The sequence below is a fragment of the Eptesicus fuscus genome, chromosome 17 (assembly GCF_027574615.1).
Source record: "Eptesicus fuscus isolate TK198812 chromosome 17, DD_ASM_mEF_20220401, whole genome shotgun sequence".
NCBI classification, from domain to species: domain Eukaryota; kingdom Metazoa; phylum Chordata; class Mammalia; order Chiroptera; family Vespertilionidae; genus Eptesicus; species Eptesicus fuscus.
The window spans coordinates 26,877,547-26,892,965 of NC_072489.1; the positions used below are offsets into that span (position 1 = coordinate 26,877,547).

Consider the following 15,419-nt stretch of genomic DNA (forward strand, 5'->3'; position numbering starts at 1 on the left):
GTATTAACCCACCAGACCACAAGCATAACAATGTTAGTTGACTCGTGAGTACCAAAGGGGCCTAGTCACCAACAGTGTCAGAAGTTAAAATAAAAAATTTAACATTAAAAATGAAACCAGCACCGTTCTGGCTCAGAAAAAGCAAGCCGAAAGTTTCCCGTGCACAGACCCTGAGGATGTGCCACCAGCAAGGGTCTCTACTAGCAACCAGAATCAGCACAGAAACAGACCAGCGTCTCAGTGAAATACAGGCTTTCCTGGCACTAACACCAGGGGAGGTTTTACCGTATACTGGGTAATATGGTAACTATATCCTCAAGATCTTTCCAGTAAACACATTAGCAAGTTTTGTGTGAGATATGTCTTTGCTATACATCACGTAGGGGAGAGAATATATTTTATTATTTCTTTGTTCCTATCCATGTCTTCTATACTGTTTTCATTTTTTGTTGTTACATACATGAATAATCTATGGAGGGATGCGGGGGGCGGGGGGGTGCGGTTCAGTGGCAAAGAAACTGAGCCCTTGGGATAACACCCGAAGGCTAGGAGGCTGATCTGAAGAGCTAAAGCAGAGAATGCACGCCGGCAGCCAGCAAGCCCACTCGGGCCCTCCTGTGCCTCTGTGTTGCCCATGCAGCACTTTGGTTTCGGTTTTGTGGTCAGCACTGAAGTGCACACGAATACCCAGGCTGCCCCTCCTTCTGAATAGGAACGCGTGGCACCCTGCACAGCCCCACAGCTGCCTGCAGACCTCACAAAGTGGCGGCCACCTTCGGGCAGGCCCCAGGCTCTTCTCCTGAGCTCTCCCCACCTGCCCTCTTCACTCATGTGCCCTCCTCTCCCCCTGTGAGCATTCACCGTTCAACCCTCAAGGAGGCCACATTGAAAGTTTTTGGACAGCACTTCGGACCCTGTTGATGACTAGGCCCCTCGGGTTATACCAAAGACCTTCCATCGCGGATCAGGCTCCTCTGAAATTCTTGTGTATTCCATCTCCTGTCTCTCCTAGTCTTCAATAAGGAAGGGCTTGGGACTTTTTTTTATTTATAAAATAGGAAGCCGACATCATAAGCTTCATGCAGATAAAGCATGCCGCTCTTCTTCAGAGCCGCAGTAACTTTGTTCTGACGCTTCTTCCCCAGAGAGGAGAAACAGCGCTGCACATGGCAGCTCGGTCCGGCCAGGCCGAAGTCGTGCGGTATCTGGTGCAGGACGGAGCTCAGGTAGAAGCTAAAGCAAAGGTAAGTGCACTTGCTGGAAGCATTTGCTATTGATGGGAAAAGTCGTGATTTTAATAAGCCCTTTAAATATACGCATGCCGTCTTCCAAGAATACTTCTTTAAAGTAGTGAGCGACCTCCATTGGAAAAAAATCTCTACCCAAGTGATATTGTAAAAAAAAAAAAAAAATCCCTTCCCTGTCCATTTGTCCATTCAGTTATTTAAGGGGATTAAATAGAACAGGCACTTTGTGCCAGAAGGAACTTTGTGTCCTTGGCACATGGCTAGTCCTGAACAGATTAAGAAACAAACCTAGACTCGGTCCAGAGTTCTTCACACTCTAGAGAGAGGGGCTCATGCACAGGCTTCTAGGATAAGCTCGGTTTGGAAGCATAACTGAGCTCATTTGGTTGACTCGCATGACAGCTGTCACAGCCACAAAGGAAAAAGGAAGTTTTTACTTTTTCTCTACAAGTTGTGAAACCATAAACCCTGGGACTAAGGTCAGAGTTGCTTCAGGGATCTGCCTTTGCATAAAAAAAGGAACTCCAGGGTTAAATTTGAATGCTTCTTCCTCGCCTGGTGTTCAGCCTCCAGAGGAAACCCACTTTCCTGTCACTGTTCAGGATGTATAGTTGGTCTGGCTCATCAAAATGGCAGTTCAGGTCAGGAATTGTCAGCAAACACATCAATACCTTAATCATTTCCTTTCAACATACAGTACATACGTGTGTATTTATTTGCTATTTATTTCTGTGATCTGGAGTTCCTAGTTTTGGCTTGAGAGGAAACAGACATTCGTGAAGCAGTGGGAGTGCAGAATATTTATAACCGTTTGTAATTTTCTCTCGGTGTGTTCAGCTGTCTCACCCATGTCTGATGAAATCATAATTGTTTTTTATCATCTATCCAGGCTTTCCAAAGCTTTCAACTCGGTATTCTTAGGGGAAAATAAAGGCTTTCCTTTCCTATTCAGGTTTTACCTGTGAGCATGTTATTTATTGTATAATTAATTAGTGCACATTTAGTACAAGTTAGGAGAATAATTAGAGCAAACATGCTACTGTGAGAATAAACAGAACTAGGTCTGGGTCAGCATGAAGTCTGCAGGTGGAGGCGAAGGTTGTGGCCTTCTAAGTAGTAGACCGTAAACCCCAAGTGTCCAGTGTTCTGTGGCACCAGTTGGTGGGTGTTGTAGAGGATCTAGAGACAAAGGTCAGCCAACTGTATCTGTAAAGGGCCTACGAGTAAATATTTTAGGCTTTGAGGGATGCAGCGTTGCTATCACAGCAGCTCAGCTCTGCCATTGGAGCAAAAGCAGCCACAGACAGTGCATAAGCAAATGGGCATGTCTGGGTCCCAATAAAACTTTATTGACAAACACAGGTGGCAGCTGGATTTGGCCCCTGGATTGCAGTTTTCTGATCCTTGATCTAGAGGATATTGGTGAATCCACTTTAACTGATTAAGTGGAATAGTTAAGAGAAGCTATACTGTACTGTGGGTTATATAAAAACTCACACTTATGAGTGTTGTTATTCCATATCAAGCATTGTGTCAAAGGAGGGGTTCTACCCATCCACTGAAATTGAGGATTTTTGGTTATCAATTTGTTAAGGAGGCAGCATGTAGCATGGCTAAGAGCCTGACTTCCTCAGCCTCACTGCCTGTGTTTGGACCTTGGTCTACCGATTGCTAGCTGTGTAACATGGGGTAGGTTAACTAAGAATTCTGTGCCACGTTTCCTTTTCTCATTTCCTCACATAGCAAAAGAGAATAGTGATAGTGCAATTCATAGGACGGTTGTGATGATTAAAAAGGTAATGTAGGAGCAGTACTTACAGCCTGGGGCAGGTAGGTGCCCAGTACATGTTTAGTGATGGTGGTGGCATTTAGAGTTTTATGAAATTTTCCTTTGGCAACTCTCTCTTTCTGTTTTCAGTATTCCTCTTCTTCCTCATTGCATCTCCCCTAATGCTTCCTGCTAGTAACACAGTAGGAAGTTTTGACCTTGCTTTGACCTTGACTCTCATCTTACTACCTTTCCAAAGCAGAATCCTGTGCTGCACCCTCTTCTCTCTACCTTCCCTACATAAAGTATTTACCTGAACCTTTTCACATCTGAGCAGGGGATTTCTTTCTGGAGGACCTCCATAGAGCATCTTCGGACAAATGAGGACTAGATGCCTCTCCCACTTGGGCATAGGATACCTAAGGGAGCAGGACTTAGTGAGTGCCTAATGCATTAGGGTGAATGGTATAAGGTGCCCCTCCACTCGAGGCAGATGCAGCCTATGCCAGAATGTGCAACCTGGCAAATAGAGGGTAGGCTGGCTTTCAGCCCCCAGTGGCCCTCTTGGCTGGGAGCTGTTTTGCTGGTGTACATGTACAGCCCTATACTGACCCCCCCCCCTCAACTTTTGGTGATGGGAAGACACCACCAATAAAATTCATCCCATGTGAGGGCATTGTAACTGGTGGAAGTTTAATATCCCTCCTAGGTATTTGAGGTTTACCAGGATTTATTTCCTTATCTCCCAAAAAAGGAGTCATTCGATGTTAAAAACTGACAAAGTATGGCAGGTGGCAGTGGAAATAATTTATAGATAGAAATGTCTTCCATACTTTCATGCTAATAGTTCGGTAGAAATGTATTTAAGGAGCTCACGTTTACCATCTCCACCCTGCTGAACCTTGAAGAAAGGGTAAATGAGATTCTCTTCATTATTGAATGAGAGTTGAACTTTAGTTTCTGGTACCAGGCCGTTTGCTAAATGTTTCTCAAGGGTACCATTGTTTTCTCAGCTAATCAGCCTTGCATTTCTGCCTTGCCATTTAGGATGACCAAACCCCACTGCACATCTCTGCCCGACTGGGGAAGGCGGATATAGTCCAACAGCTGTTGCAGCAAGGCGCGTCTCCAAATGCAGCCACGACTTCAGGGTACACCGCCCTCCACCTCGCAGCCCGAGAAGGGCATGAGGACGTGGCCGCGTTCCTTTTGGATCATGGCGCATCTCTGTCTATAACAACAAAGGTATGAAAACAAGTCTTGGAATCCTACTCTGTCCCTCAAAATACATCCTCCTTATAATTCCCAATGTGTCCTTACAATACCTGCTGTGTTCTCCAAAATACATCCTCCTTAAAATTCCTTAGTCCCTATTCCCAGCAACAGGTACAACGGTTGTATATCATCACCTACACTTGGGATCCCAGGGTAGTCCCAACATGGCCAGCAAAGCCCTGGAGTGGGGGAGGGTAGTTAGGGTATGTGTAAGTTTGTGTGTCTGTGTGCCTGGCTTAAATTTCTCAGTACATTGTCTTCTAATGAAAATGTACTGATATCTAGAGTCAGATGTTTCTTGAATATTGTTTGATAGATTTAACTGGTGATTTAAAAACACAGCCAGAGATTTCTCTAGCTGGGGCCATGTATATAAACCACATTATCAAAGCTCAGTTGGTTGATATTTTTATAATACTTTCAAATCAGGAGGAGAATTGGGAGGGGGTAATTTTTGTTTGTTGTTGTCATTCCTTTTGTTACTATTGTGTTGTCTGACTTATGCTCTGATTTTTTTTTTTTAATCTTGACTCTGATACCTTAGAATGGTAATGTTCCACACAAATGCTCTGCAGATGCAAAATGTAGAGGTCGTTTTTCTTACGTTACTGTTTAAACCTTGTAGGTGTGATAGGAAGATAGCTGGAAATGGTGTTGCACTCTCTTATTTGGGTGCAGAGAAGCATTAATGTGTAACCAATGAGCAAGATAATTACAATAATTATAAATATTTGGTAAACTATCTGAAAAAAAAAATGACAACTACCTTAAACTTCACCCACTGTGATTCTTTAGGCTCTTTGGTAAAGTTGAGATGTAAGTTCCTGGCTCTCATTCATTGTGTAAAACATTGGGGTTTTGAGTGCCCCAACCCATTCACCAAGCCAGCTGCCCACTGGCTCTAGTTGGCTATAATCTCATGAGGTCAAATGTGTTGATGACCCTGCAGTCCCTGTCTCATGTTTGGGACGCGACCTAACGGAAGAGCTGCTAGATACTCAGATCCTTGTGGGAGTTGAGAGCAAGAGAGATTAGTACTCAACCTCAGTGTCCAACTCTACATGTTTATTGGCCTGGAACCAGGTGCTATTATTCAGTTCAGTTCACCTGTGTGTGAGGACCTCTGGCTCCTACTCCTGAAGACTAGAATGAACATTAAAGATAGGTGCATACATGTGGAAATGGCGAAAGGGGAAGAGAAAGGCTCCAGTCTGAAATTATGGGAGGTCCAGATTTGCCCTGGATGTTCCCAAGCCCACCAAATCCAAATTGTACCTGAGACTCTGGAACCTATTCTTCCTACAACATGAAATCCCAGAATGGCCCTAGAATGAGCCCCAGATCCAGCTCTCCAACCTCATCCTGGTTTGAGGACCACTTAGCCCAGCGTCAGTGGCCTGCTGTGGCTCAGTCAGCACACAGAGAAATGGAATATCCTGCTCTTCCTTGTCAGTGAGGGGACTCTCTGTTACCTGCCAGTCTTGCTCCTGCAGTGCAGCCTTCCCTGCTCCTCCTCATTACAATAATTCATCAGTTCCAGAAGAGGGATGCCATTGGGTCATTTCTATTGTTCATTATTTTTGTGTTTCATTTTTCAGAAAGGATTCACTCCCCTTCATGTGGCAGCAAAATACGGGAAGCTTGAAGTAGCCAACCTCCTGCTGCAGAAGAGCGCGTCTCCTGATGCCGCCGGGAAGGTATGGGGTCACCAGCCACCCTGTGTAACAGGCCACTTCCATGATAACAAAACACGCACTTGGCTGTTATTCACCACCAGCCACCTAAATGATAACAGCCATGTTTTTTAAGTCTCATAGGACAAGGAACACTGGAAATAGGTGAATGCTGGGGTCCAAGTGTTGTGGCAGCCGCAGTGTAAATAGCACTCTACGTTGTACCCGAACTAATCCCATCTCCTAACTCTAGGCCTCTGGTGTTAAGATACTGTTTACACTGGTTGTTTCTGCACGTGTTTTCAGAGCGGGCTAACTCCACTGCATGTAGCTGCACATTACGATAACCAGAAGGTGGCCCTTCTGCTTTTGGACCAAGGAGCCTCGCCTCATGCGGCTGCAAAGGTACCTGTAATTCGACGGCATGAGGACACTGGCGAGCAGTGCCCATCCATCTCTACGTCCACTTCCACTTCCACAGAACTATACACCCTAGGGAATCTGTGCCTTCAGCTATTTAGTCAACTCATCTAGTAGATGCTCAATAAATATTTACTTGTCAATTGATTTTCCTTGAAAACTCAGGACATCCGGGAGCCTGGGAAGGACATGAAGTTCAGGTAGTCATCAGCCAAATGAGAAACATAAGTGCAAGAGAGTTTTGATTTGTCAACGTTATAAAATACGTGTTGCATTTTCCCAGGCCGTAAAACAGTGCCTTCGAGTTATATGTGTTTCATAAAATAAGTCGGGAGGTTTTGCTTAGGTGTTTTTAATATTGCTAAAGGGAATGATTATTCTTATTGTTAAGGCATTTTTGAGCAGTTAGACAACCTAGACTTCTCAGAAAAGAGATGCATAGAGTGTATGGCTCTTTTATCCCTCTGGTATTTGTATTTGAGAGGTGTTTATGGAAAGATAGGTAAACGGAAATATGCTTTAGGAAGTGCTGTGTTGTTGTGCAAGTGGCTATGATCCCGAACATTGGAATGACACAAACCACAATCTAACTGCTGTCCAGTTCTTTCACTAAAGGTTAGTAGTTGAAAGAACTTTTAGCATCCCTAATGCTTTTTATATATCTCTGTTTTACTCTTGCACTTTGGGAACCTACAGCGCTCTTCCTTAAACTTGGTGTTTAGATCAAACCTCTGGTACACACAGATCGATGAACTTGGGCTATTCTAGATTACTTAAGATACTTTAAACGTGTTCTCTTAAAGTATTTAGAGAATGTTATCTTTCACAGAATTTCTCCTCAGAACCTCTTTTTATGTCTTTCTCAAACATTTATACCCCATGAAATCTACAATTCAAAATCAAGCCCCCGGACTTGCTTTGCATCTAAATGCAGCTTTTCTTCCATAATTTCAGACTCTGACAAACATTCTTTCTCATAAAATAACCATGCCTTGACTTTAAAAAAAAAACAACACACAACTATATCTAAAAAGAAAGAAAACAAATAGCATTATTCACAATAGTCAAAGGTGGAAGTAACCCAAGTGTCTATTGAAGGATGACTAGATAAACAAAATTTAGATTCTTCATACAAAGGGAGTATTATTCATCCTTAAAAAGGAAAAAAAATTCTGACACATGCTGCAATATGGATGAACCTCAAAGACATTGTGCTAAGAGAAGCCAGTTCCACAAAGGACAAATATTGTGTGGTGTCACTTATATAGAGACAGAAAGTAGAACGCTGTTTGCCAGAGGCTGAGGGGAGGAGGAAAAGGGGAGTTAGTGTTTAATGGGCACAGTTTCATTTTGGAGCTGGATGGTGCTAATTGTTGGAGAACAATTTGAATGTACTTAATGTATTTAACAATAGTTCAAATGGAACGTTTAATGCTATGTATATTTTATCACAATTTTTAAAACAAAATTTATAATGAAATGTAATGCTTGTACATTTCATTTCAGTTCATTTTAATATCCCTTTGTGCCTGGTCCACTTTTTATGTTATAAATAACCCTGTGTTATTAATCAATAAATAATTAATAAGTGAACTATTTATTTCTCACATGTGAGCAACTAGTGCCAAGCAGTTTGGAAGTACAATAAAATGAATCCAATCCACCTTTCCATCCACAAAATAACTTCAGTCAATAGTTGATATATTTGTGGTTGAGTTTTTCAGCTTTAAATTTGTCCAACAAGACTTTGTATTCATGGTTTTGCATCTGCAAAACATCTTTGACAAAGAATTAAAAAGCAGTTCTTGAACTAATTCCTTTTAACAGCCCTTTAGCCTTAAACTATCTTTTACAGTCAATTGAACACGGGCTTTTCTAAAGGGACATTCCCTCTCATTCCCACAGCACAATGGTCTCAAAAGAGCCTCTGTAATGCCATCTCTCCACATTTCTAACTATTCCCGCTTTCTAGAGCAGTGATCCTGGTAAGGAGCATTTTTTTGTTTTTTGTTTTTTTTATTGTTTTCTGTTGGTTTTGTTTGTTTGTTTGTTTTTTAGACTTTGATCCTGAGCAAAGGCACTTAGGGGTTGGCATCATTTGCTAGGAAAAAGACCAAGCATAGTGGTTTAAATTAATGAGAGTCCATTTTCCTCATGCCATTAATAGTCTTTTGGTTTTTCCCTCCAGAGGTTTCTGTTGCTTAGTCAGCCAGGTCTGGCAACCAGCAGGAAAGCAAGTCAGACAATAGGGTACTCCTGTAAGCTCCACCCAGCCATTTCTCTTTACATCTCCTTAGCCACTTATTTTTGCAAGGGATGATGGGAAATGTAGTTTTTCACCTGGACAGAACACCAGAGTTTCATTTATTAAGGAAGGAGGGAAAATGGATCTAGGGTAGGCGAATAGTGTCTTTACTCCAGAGAGCTCAGGAACTTCTGAATTCTGGCTGTGGTGAGAAACGAAGGACAAAGGCTCTAGAGGACATGATTAGCATTTGGTTATGACAGTAATGACAATGTTAACTCTTCTTTAATTCACATTCTTGGTTCTCAGAGTATGTGATGCTTTCTTCTGGCCTTTCTTCTCTTTTGTAGGATTGACAGTGTGTTTTCTTAGCCATACTTAACCTAGAAACATGATGTGACTTTAGGTAATGTGGAATGGGGGATACCTAAAAAGTAGATGGGCTTCTATAATCCCTTTTATCCTGATCTATTTCCTGAGGCAGATACTGTTGGCTTCAGTTTAGGCATGACTTGGGCACTAATAGTGGAAGGGATAGTGAGCCTTAACTTCTTGTTTGCCCGATTTCTCTTCCTTAAAATGTACAATATATCTATTAATATGGATCAGCAGAGACTGTGAAATTCTTGGGGAAAAAATAAAACTGTGATGTAAATACTAGTATATTACTTTTGATAATTTAAAATTACATTTGCTATTGTTTTCATCTTGAAATGATGTCCTTTGCCCTCTACATCCAGAGGAAAAAAATATTGATTAACGTTACTCTACAGTTGCATCTCTCACTATTTTATTTCTCTTCTGATAAATGCATCTGTCTCCTTTAGTGTGGCAAGGAAGAAACAGTTTACTTTCTAGAAATTAGAAAAGCTAAGTCAATTTAGAAAACCCCATTATAGGTCTCAAGATGAACTGTTTGTTTATTATTTGAAATGTTTCTAAAGTCTTTCAAAATTACCTTTCCATTCTACAGTCATTCCATGATTTGTTTTCCCCTGGCTTTATGCTTTCCTTTGTGTCTCAGGTAAGGAGCTCAGCAAAGCCCTGGGTGATAATGAGTAATGTGTCTGGAATTGACCTGTGCTACAGAGATGCCAGAGCTTCTCTAGATTCAGGTTTTTAGAGTCTAGGATTTTTTGGTGGAATTAGAGAGGATTGTCATATCTCAGAGGATACTGATCTGCCTTTAGGGTTTGAGAAGTGACCAACTTGAAGGTTACATCAGTAACAAAAGCAATGAAAAAAAAAATGACAAGATGCATGATAAGCTAAACTCTATCTTGCCTTTGCCTCTCTTATGGACTGATCAGAATTCCTGTTTTAGCACTGCTTTGTGAATTTTCCTCTTAATATAGGGGTGGGGACGCTGATAGCTCACCCCCTCCTATCTGTCACTCGCTGCAGAGTTGGGCTCAGTCCAAAGCTCTCATTTCTGAAGGCCATCGCTGAAGGGTGTGTCTGAACAAGGGACAAATGCTTCCCAGGTCAGCTGGAGTTTCCAGATGGCAATAGGTCAAAACTAAAAATAGAGATATAAAATTGTCTTCTACCCCGGCTCATCCCATTTGGTAGACGCTGGTTTCACAAGTCTGGAAGTGGCATTTCCACTTTCATGGGTTGATTCCCAATAGCTTAAATCGTTTCTCTACAGTTGATTACAGAAAGAGTGTTTCTCCAGTGCAAAATGCTCTCATACTAGGCTATACCAATGACTTAAATGTGCGAGTTGATTGCAGTAGGCTAGCCGATCAGTGGGACAGCACCTTCTGTGTTGTTTCTGACTCATCCACGTGGCTTGGAAAGACCGCGACTGATCCACTGTCTGAATATGGATTGTATTCCCAATTATAAATCATTGGATTCTGTTTTTTTTTTCTCTCTCTCTCTAAATCCTCTTGTCTATAGAAATCAGTCTAATTTTTATTGGCATATATTATATAGTCAGATTCATGTTCATATCAAAATGTAATCTTGCATTTCTGTTAATTGACTGTGATCCAAGACAAGGTCCCTTAAGGGCAGAGGACACTGAAGGTTCCTAAGGCACAGCTAACTCTTAATTTGTCAAATGACCCAGCTGGTATGGCTCAGTGGTTGAGCATCAACCCATGAACCAGGAGGTCACAGTTTGATTTGTCAGGGCACATGCCCGGGTTGCAGGCTCGATCCCCAGTAGGGGGCATGCAAGAGGCAGCTGATCAGTGATTCTCTCTCATCATTGATGTTTCTGTCTCTCCTTCTCCCTTCCTCTCTCTGAAATCAATAAAGACATATTTTTAAAAAATAATTTGTCAAAGGAATTTGAGTTGCCTGTTCCTCTGAGCATTAAGGGTCAGATAAGAGAAAGATCAGAGAATGTTCTCAAAGCCCTAGTAAGATTGACTCAAATTCTGAGGCTTCTGCAGTCATTGTGAAATACTAGAGATATAAAGATAAATATAACACAATATGTGCCTTCAATAAATTTATATTTTAGTAGGAGACACATATGTAAATAATAATAAATATTACTATATATCTAAGATAGCCACTAAATATATCCAGGACTTTGATTGGAGTCAGTCAAGTGGGGAGCAGGTGTAGAAGGGACGGGGAGGGAGTAAAAGACTTCATGAGGGTGTGACCTGTGAGCCGAATCTTTAATGGATAGATGCTGGCCCAGAGGGCATGTTGGGGAAAGTATTTTTGGTAGAGTAGGCAAGACAGAAACATGAGCTGTATGTTGTTTTGGGGACGGGTACAGCTGAAGCATAGCATAGAGACAAGTTTTGTAAAAGAGGCAATGGACGGTCAAATAGGGGTAGATTACAGTTAGCAGTTCTGACTACCATGAAAACTAAAAATTTCAACCTGTAAGCAGTCAAAGGGATTTTCAAGGTGGAATAATGGATCTGAACATGACTAATTTGTTTGCTGTTTCCTAGTAGGTTTTCCTCTCACCCCCAATTTAAATAAAGCAAGTAATTATTGAGCACCTACTAACGTAACTCCCCCTATATTCCTTTTGTAAAACCAACGGTACTCTGACTCTTGAATTAAACTGTTTATAAGTGTTCTACTTTCCCTGGTTAGATGTGGGAGACATGAGGGCACTACATTAATGACACTGTCTTTGCTTATTTAGTAATCAAGATTTAAAAAAAAAAAAAACATTAAAAAAATCTTTAGAAAGGGAGGCATACTGTCTTGAAAATGTACTGTGCACGTTTTTATCTGGTTACCGGGCACGTGACCAAGTGGTTCATGTTGACAGAATGGTTATACGCCACTGCACATCGCTGCCAAAAAGAATCAGATGGACATAGCGACGACTCTGCTGGAATATGGTGCTGACGCAAACGCAGTTACCCGGCAAGGAATTGCTTCTGTCCATCTTGCAGCTCAGGAGGGTCACGTGGACATGGTGTCACTGCTCCTCAGCCGGAATGCCAACGTGAACCTGAGCAATAAGGTAACCCTTTTCTTTCTCCACAAAGTAGACAATGCAACAAAACCTCGCCTCCCAAGAAGGTCACCAAGAAGTCATGAAACATCTGGGTCAGATAGGGTGTGTAAAGTGTAATGTCACAATAAGATGTTTACCAAAGTATTAATTATCCTGGCAAAAACTTGGAAACAATCTGTTTAAACAGTAAGAGGATGGTAGGTCAATAATTGCAAAGTCATACAGTTGAGTAGCATATAGTCATGAAGTCCACAAAGTTTATCTAAAAACATGAAGTGATGTTATAAAGTTCATTCAAAGAGGAGCATTCTTATTTCACCAGAATGTAGCAAGTGAGAAATTGTACACAGTAGCCTGTTGATTCTTTCCACAGACATGTGTGGGGCACCTGCTCCTTGCCTATCTCAGTTTAAGGTCCTAGGCTACAAAAAGAAATTGGAAATAGTTCTGCTCTCTAAGCGTTCATTTTAATAACAGAAATTTTAAGTAGCTATTTTATTCAATAGATTGGAAAGGTTGTTAGTTTACACGTTTAGTCTTCGTGTGTAAGTTAGCAGTTCTGAGGAACTTGTCAAGACTGTTCCCAAAATTCTTCAAATTCCGGTCCTCATATTTGACATTCCTATTATGAGTGAAGAAAGCTTCACCCCACAATTGAGCAAAGACTTATTGCAGTATTGTTGCATATATCAGAGAATTAGAATTTGCTGACTACCTGTGCATGAATACCTGAGCCTGAGATCTGCCCAAAACACAGAATGGATGTTTCTAAGTCTTCAAACAGCACACCCCCTGCAAGAATGCCCCCAAATTCTTGATAATCCAAACTCTCCAGCAGTTAGCTTTTCCTCGCCAGTTAGTGATGGCACAGCCGTGGCATTTCTCAGCTGTAGCTCAGATATTGGAGTAGAGTTTCAACATAGGAATAGTTTTATGGTGACAAATAACAAGTTCTTTATTTTTAACATATGTGGCCTGTGTTTCGGAATCACAGAGGGTTTAAATCCTAAATTGAACTCTTAGTGGAGAAGTGTCATTTGGGCAATTTATGTGAGCTCTCTGAACCTCAGTTTCATCCTCTAGTAAAGACAATATTTACTTCACAGAGATGTCATGAGGATTAGCTAGATAACATTCAGCACCTTCACAGTGGAAATGAGTAATCGTATTCATTTTGGACTTTGTACAATTTTGAAAAAAAGGTTACTCTGCACTAATCTGAATCCCCAAAGTTGTAATTTAACAAATTCTGTACACCAGAAGACCAGGGAAATCTGTCTCGCAGTTTTAATATCCTGAAAATCCTTTTTGATCATTACAGAGCAAACATCTTTTTCATTTCCCTTTTCTCTGGTGTATCAACTTGATTTTCTCATATCTTTTTAAACACCCCTTTTAGGAATGCAAGTCTCAGCATTAATGGGACTCACAAAGCAATGTCAAATAGTTATTCTAATCAGGATTTGTTTGAGCTTTTGAATTTTCTGAGGTTCATTACCAGTATGTAAACCAGCCTTCTAAGAGTTTGCTGCAAAATTCAGCTTATCTACATGAGATGTAGAGAGCCCGGCCTTCGCAAAGTGAAGCACATTCCAGCATCCACTAGAGTGTATTTTCTCTTGTGTGCCCAGAATATTGTATCTCCTTCATTCTCCCAGAGACAATGTAGACCTTAACAATCGGTTAACAGGTTAACATTTTCAGTGGGTTTGATACTAAAATACAGTGTGATTGACTTTCTGTTCTTTCAAATACTCCAATCAAGTGGATATTCACCTTAGAATCATAGGTTATTTTTAGGCGGATAATATTTTAGAAAGAATTTGTCAGTGTTGGCGTTGGTAGATGGGCCATCGAAAGGCAATTCTAAAGACCAAAAGGCATAGGTGATAAACCATCAGCCTCCTTCCTGAATATACGCAGCGATGCTTCCAAGGACAGTTTAAAGAGCAGATCAACTGGCTTCCCATTAGCACCTGGTACTTAAGGAGCTTTCAAGAACTTCGCAGGACCAAGAAACTGCCTCGTACAATGGCATTTGTAAATCTTTGCTTCCCTTCTCGCTTGTCATTTTCTGTTTTAAATAAGCCCCGGTGTGAAAGCAGATCATCAGCACATTATTATCCAACTAGAGGCCTGGTGCATGAATTTGTGCACAGGTGGGGTCTGGCCGTCCCGCCCTGCCCGGGCTCCTCCCACCTACTCATTCCACCTTCCCATTTAACACCAGACTTTATTTCCTTGCTAAAAAGTAAATATTAACAACAAAAAAATAGCTTTCGTGAAAATTTCTTATGCATGAAACACTTTGTTTTACTTCTTTTCTTACTGGTAACCAGTAGTTCCCATCAGTTTTAAGGAAGACCGTGAACTTGAGTCACTGCTAAAGTGCTAGTGTCTGATCTGCTTTGATTTTTATTTTGACGTTGCTATTTTCACACATGGATTTTATAGGCCACAAGTCGCTATATTTCTTTATAAAGCAAATAGAATATTAAACAGAGCTGTAGTTATTCTGACTTGGGGGTGTTTTCTTTTTCCCAATAAATGCCATTTTTTAAATGAACAATGGTCAAAACCCCATAAAAGATTAACAGGTCATTTCTGAGCTTAAATGAAACTATTTTAACCATCACATTTTTTTAAAAATCTTTTTTACCAAAATCATGAATATAAACATAAAATTTTTTTTATCGAATATATTCCGTTTTGCCTAAAGGTTGTTTGCTTTTGCCCTCTGATTCCATCAATTAGCAGATGGATTAAAAACTGACGCTCGATGCTGGTTGTATAGAGATTAAACATACAGTATCTGCCTCAACAAGCGCACAGTGGTCTGAGGAAGACAGACGAGAAAACAGAGTTGAAATGCAGGATTATGATGATCTTCATAGAGCAGGTGTGCACATAAAGGGAACAATGAGGCCCTTTGTGGGATGGGGAGAAGGAAGCCTGAGGAAGTTGAAAATGGCTCTGTCAGAGGTAGATGATCACCCACAGCGTGCAGGAAGTAGACAGGGCAACACGAGAGAGCGGGACACGTCTCAGAGCGTGTGCTGATAACCCCAGTGAAGTGTCTTCCGAGTTTCAAAAAGCCTCAGACTTAGAATAGGTGACCGTGACACTTTTACAAAATGTTACGGCTAACAGTATTGTTTCCTCTAGAGAAGGACATGGAACATTGTTCTATGTCAATCTTGGGTGGTGCCCCTGGGGCCCTGGCTTATTTTTCGTGGGAGTTCAAGTGAATGCATCAGTCTTCCTTTTCATATGTCCCCTTTATTCAGTCTGGGGGAGCTTCCTCCAAAATTCTATAGACGCTATTAAAAAGTCAAGCAGGGGGAAA

At 41.2% G+C, this 15,419-nt stretch overlaps 1 protein-coding gene across 1 annotated transcript in view; it reads left to right on the top strand.

Moving 5' to 3' along the window:
• The window catches only part of ANK3 (ankyrin 3), a 302,810-nt gene that overhangs the window by 167,644 nt on the left and 119,747 nt on the right, over window positions 1–15,419 (top strand). Inside the window, exons 13-17 of the mRNA XM_054728942.1 lie at window positions 1,146–1,244; window positions 4,063–4,260; window positions 5,889–5,987; window positions 6,270–6,368; window positions 11,882–12,079. Coding sequence (XP_054584917.1) covers window positions 1,146–1,244; window positions 4,063–4,260; window positions 5,889–5,987; window positions 6,270–6,368; window positions 11,882–12,079 — 693 coding nt within the window. The remainder of the gene's footprint in view (window positions 1–1,145; window positions 1,245–4,062; window positions 4,261–5,888; window positions 5,988–6,269; window positions 6,369–11,881; window positions 12,080–15,419) is intronic.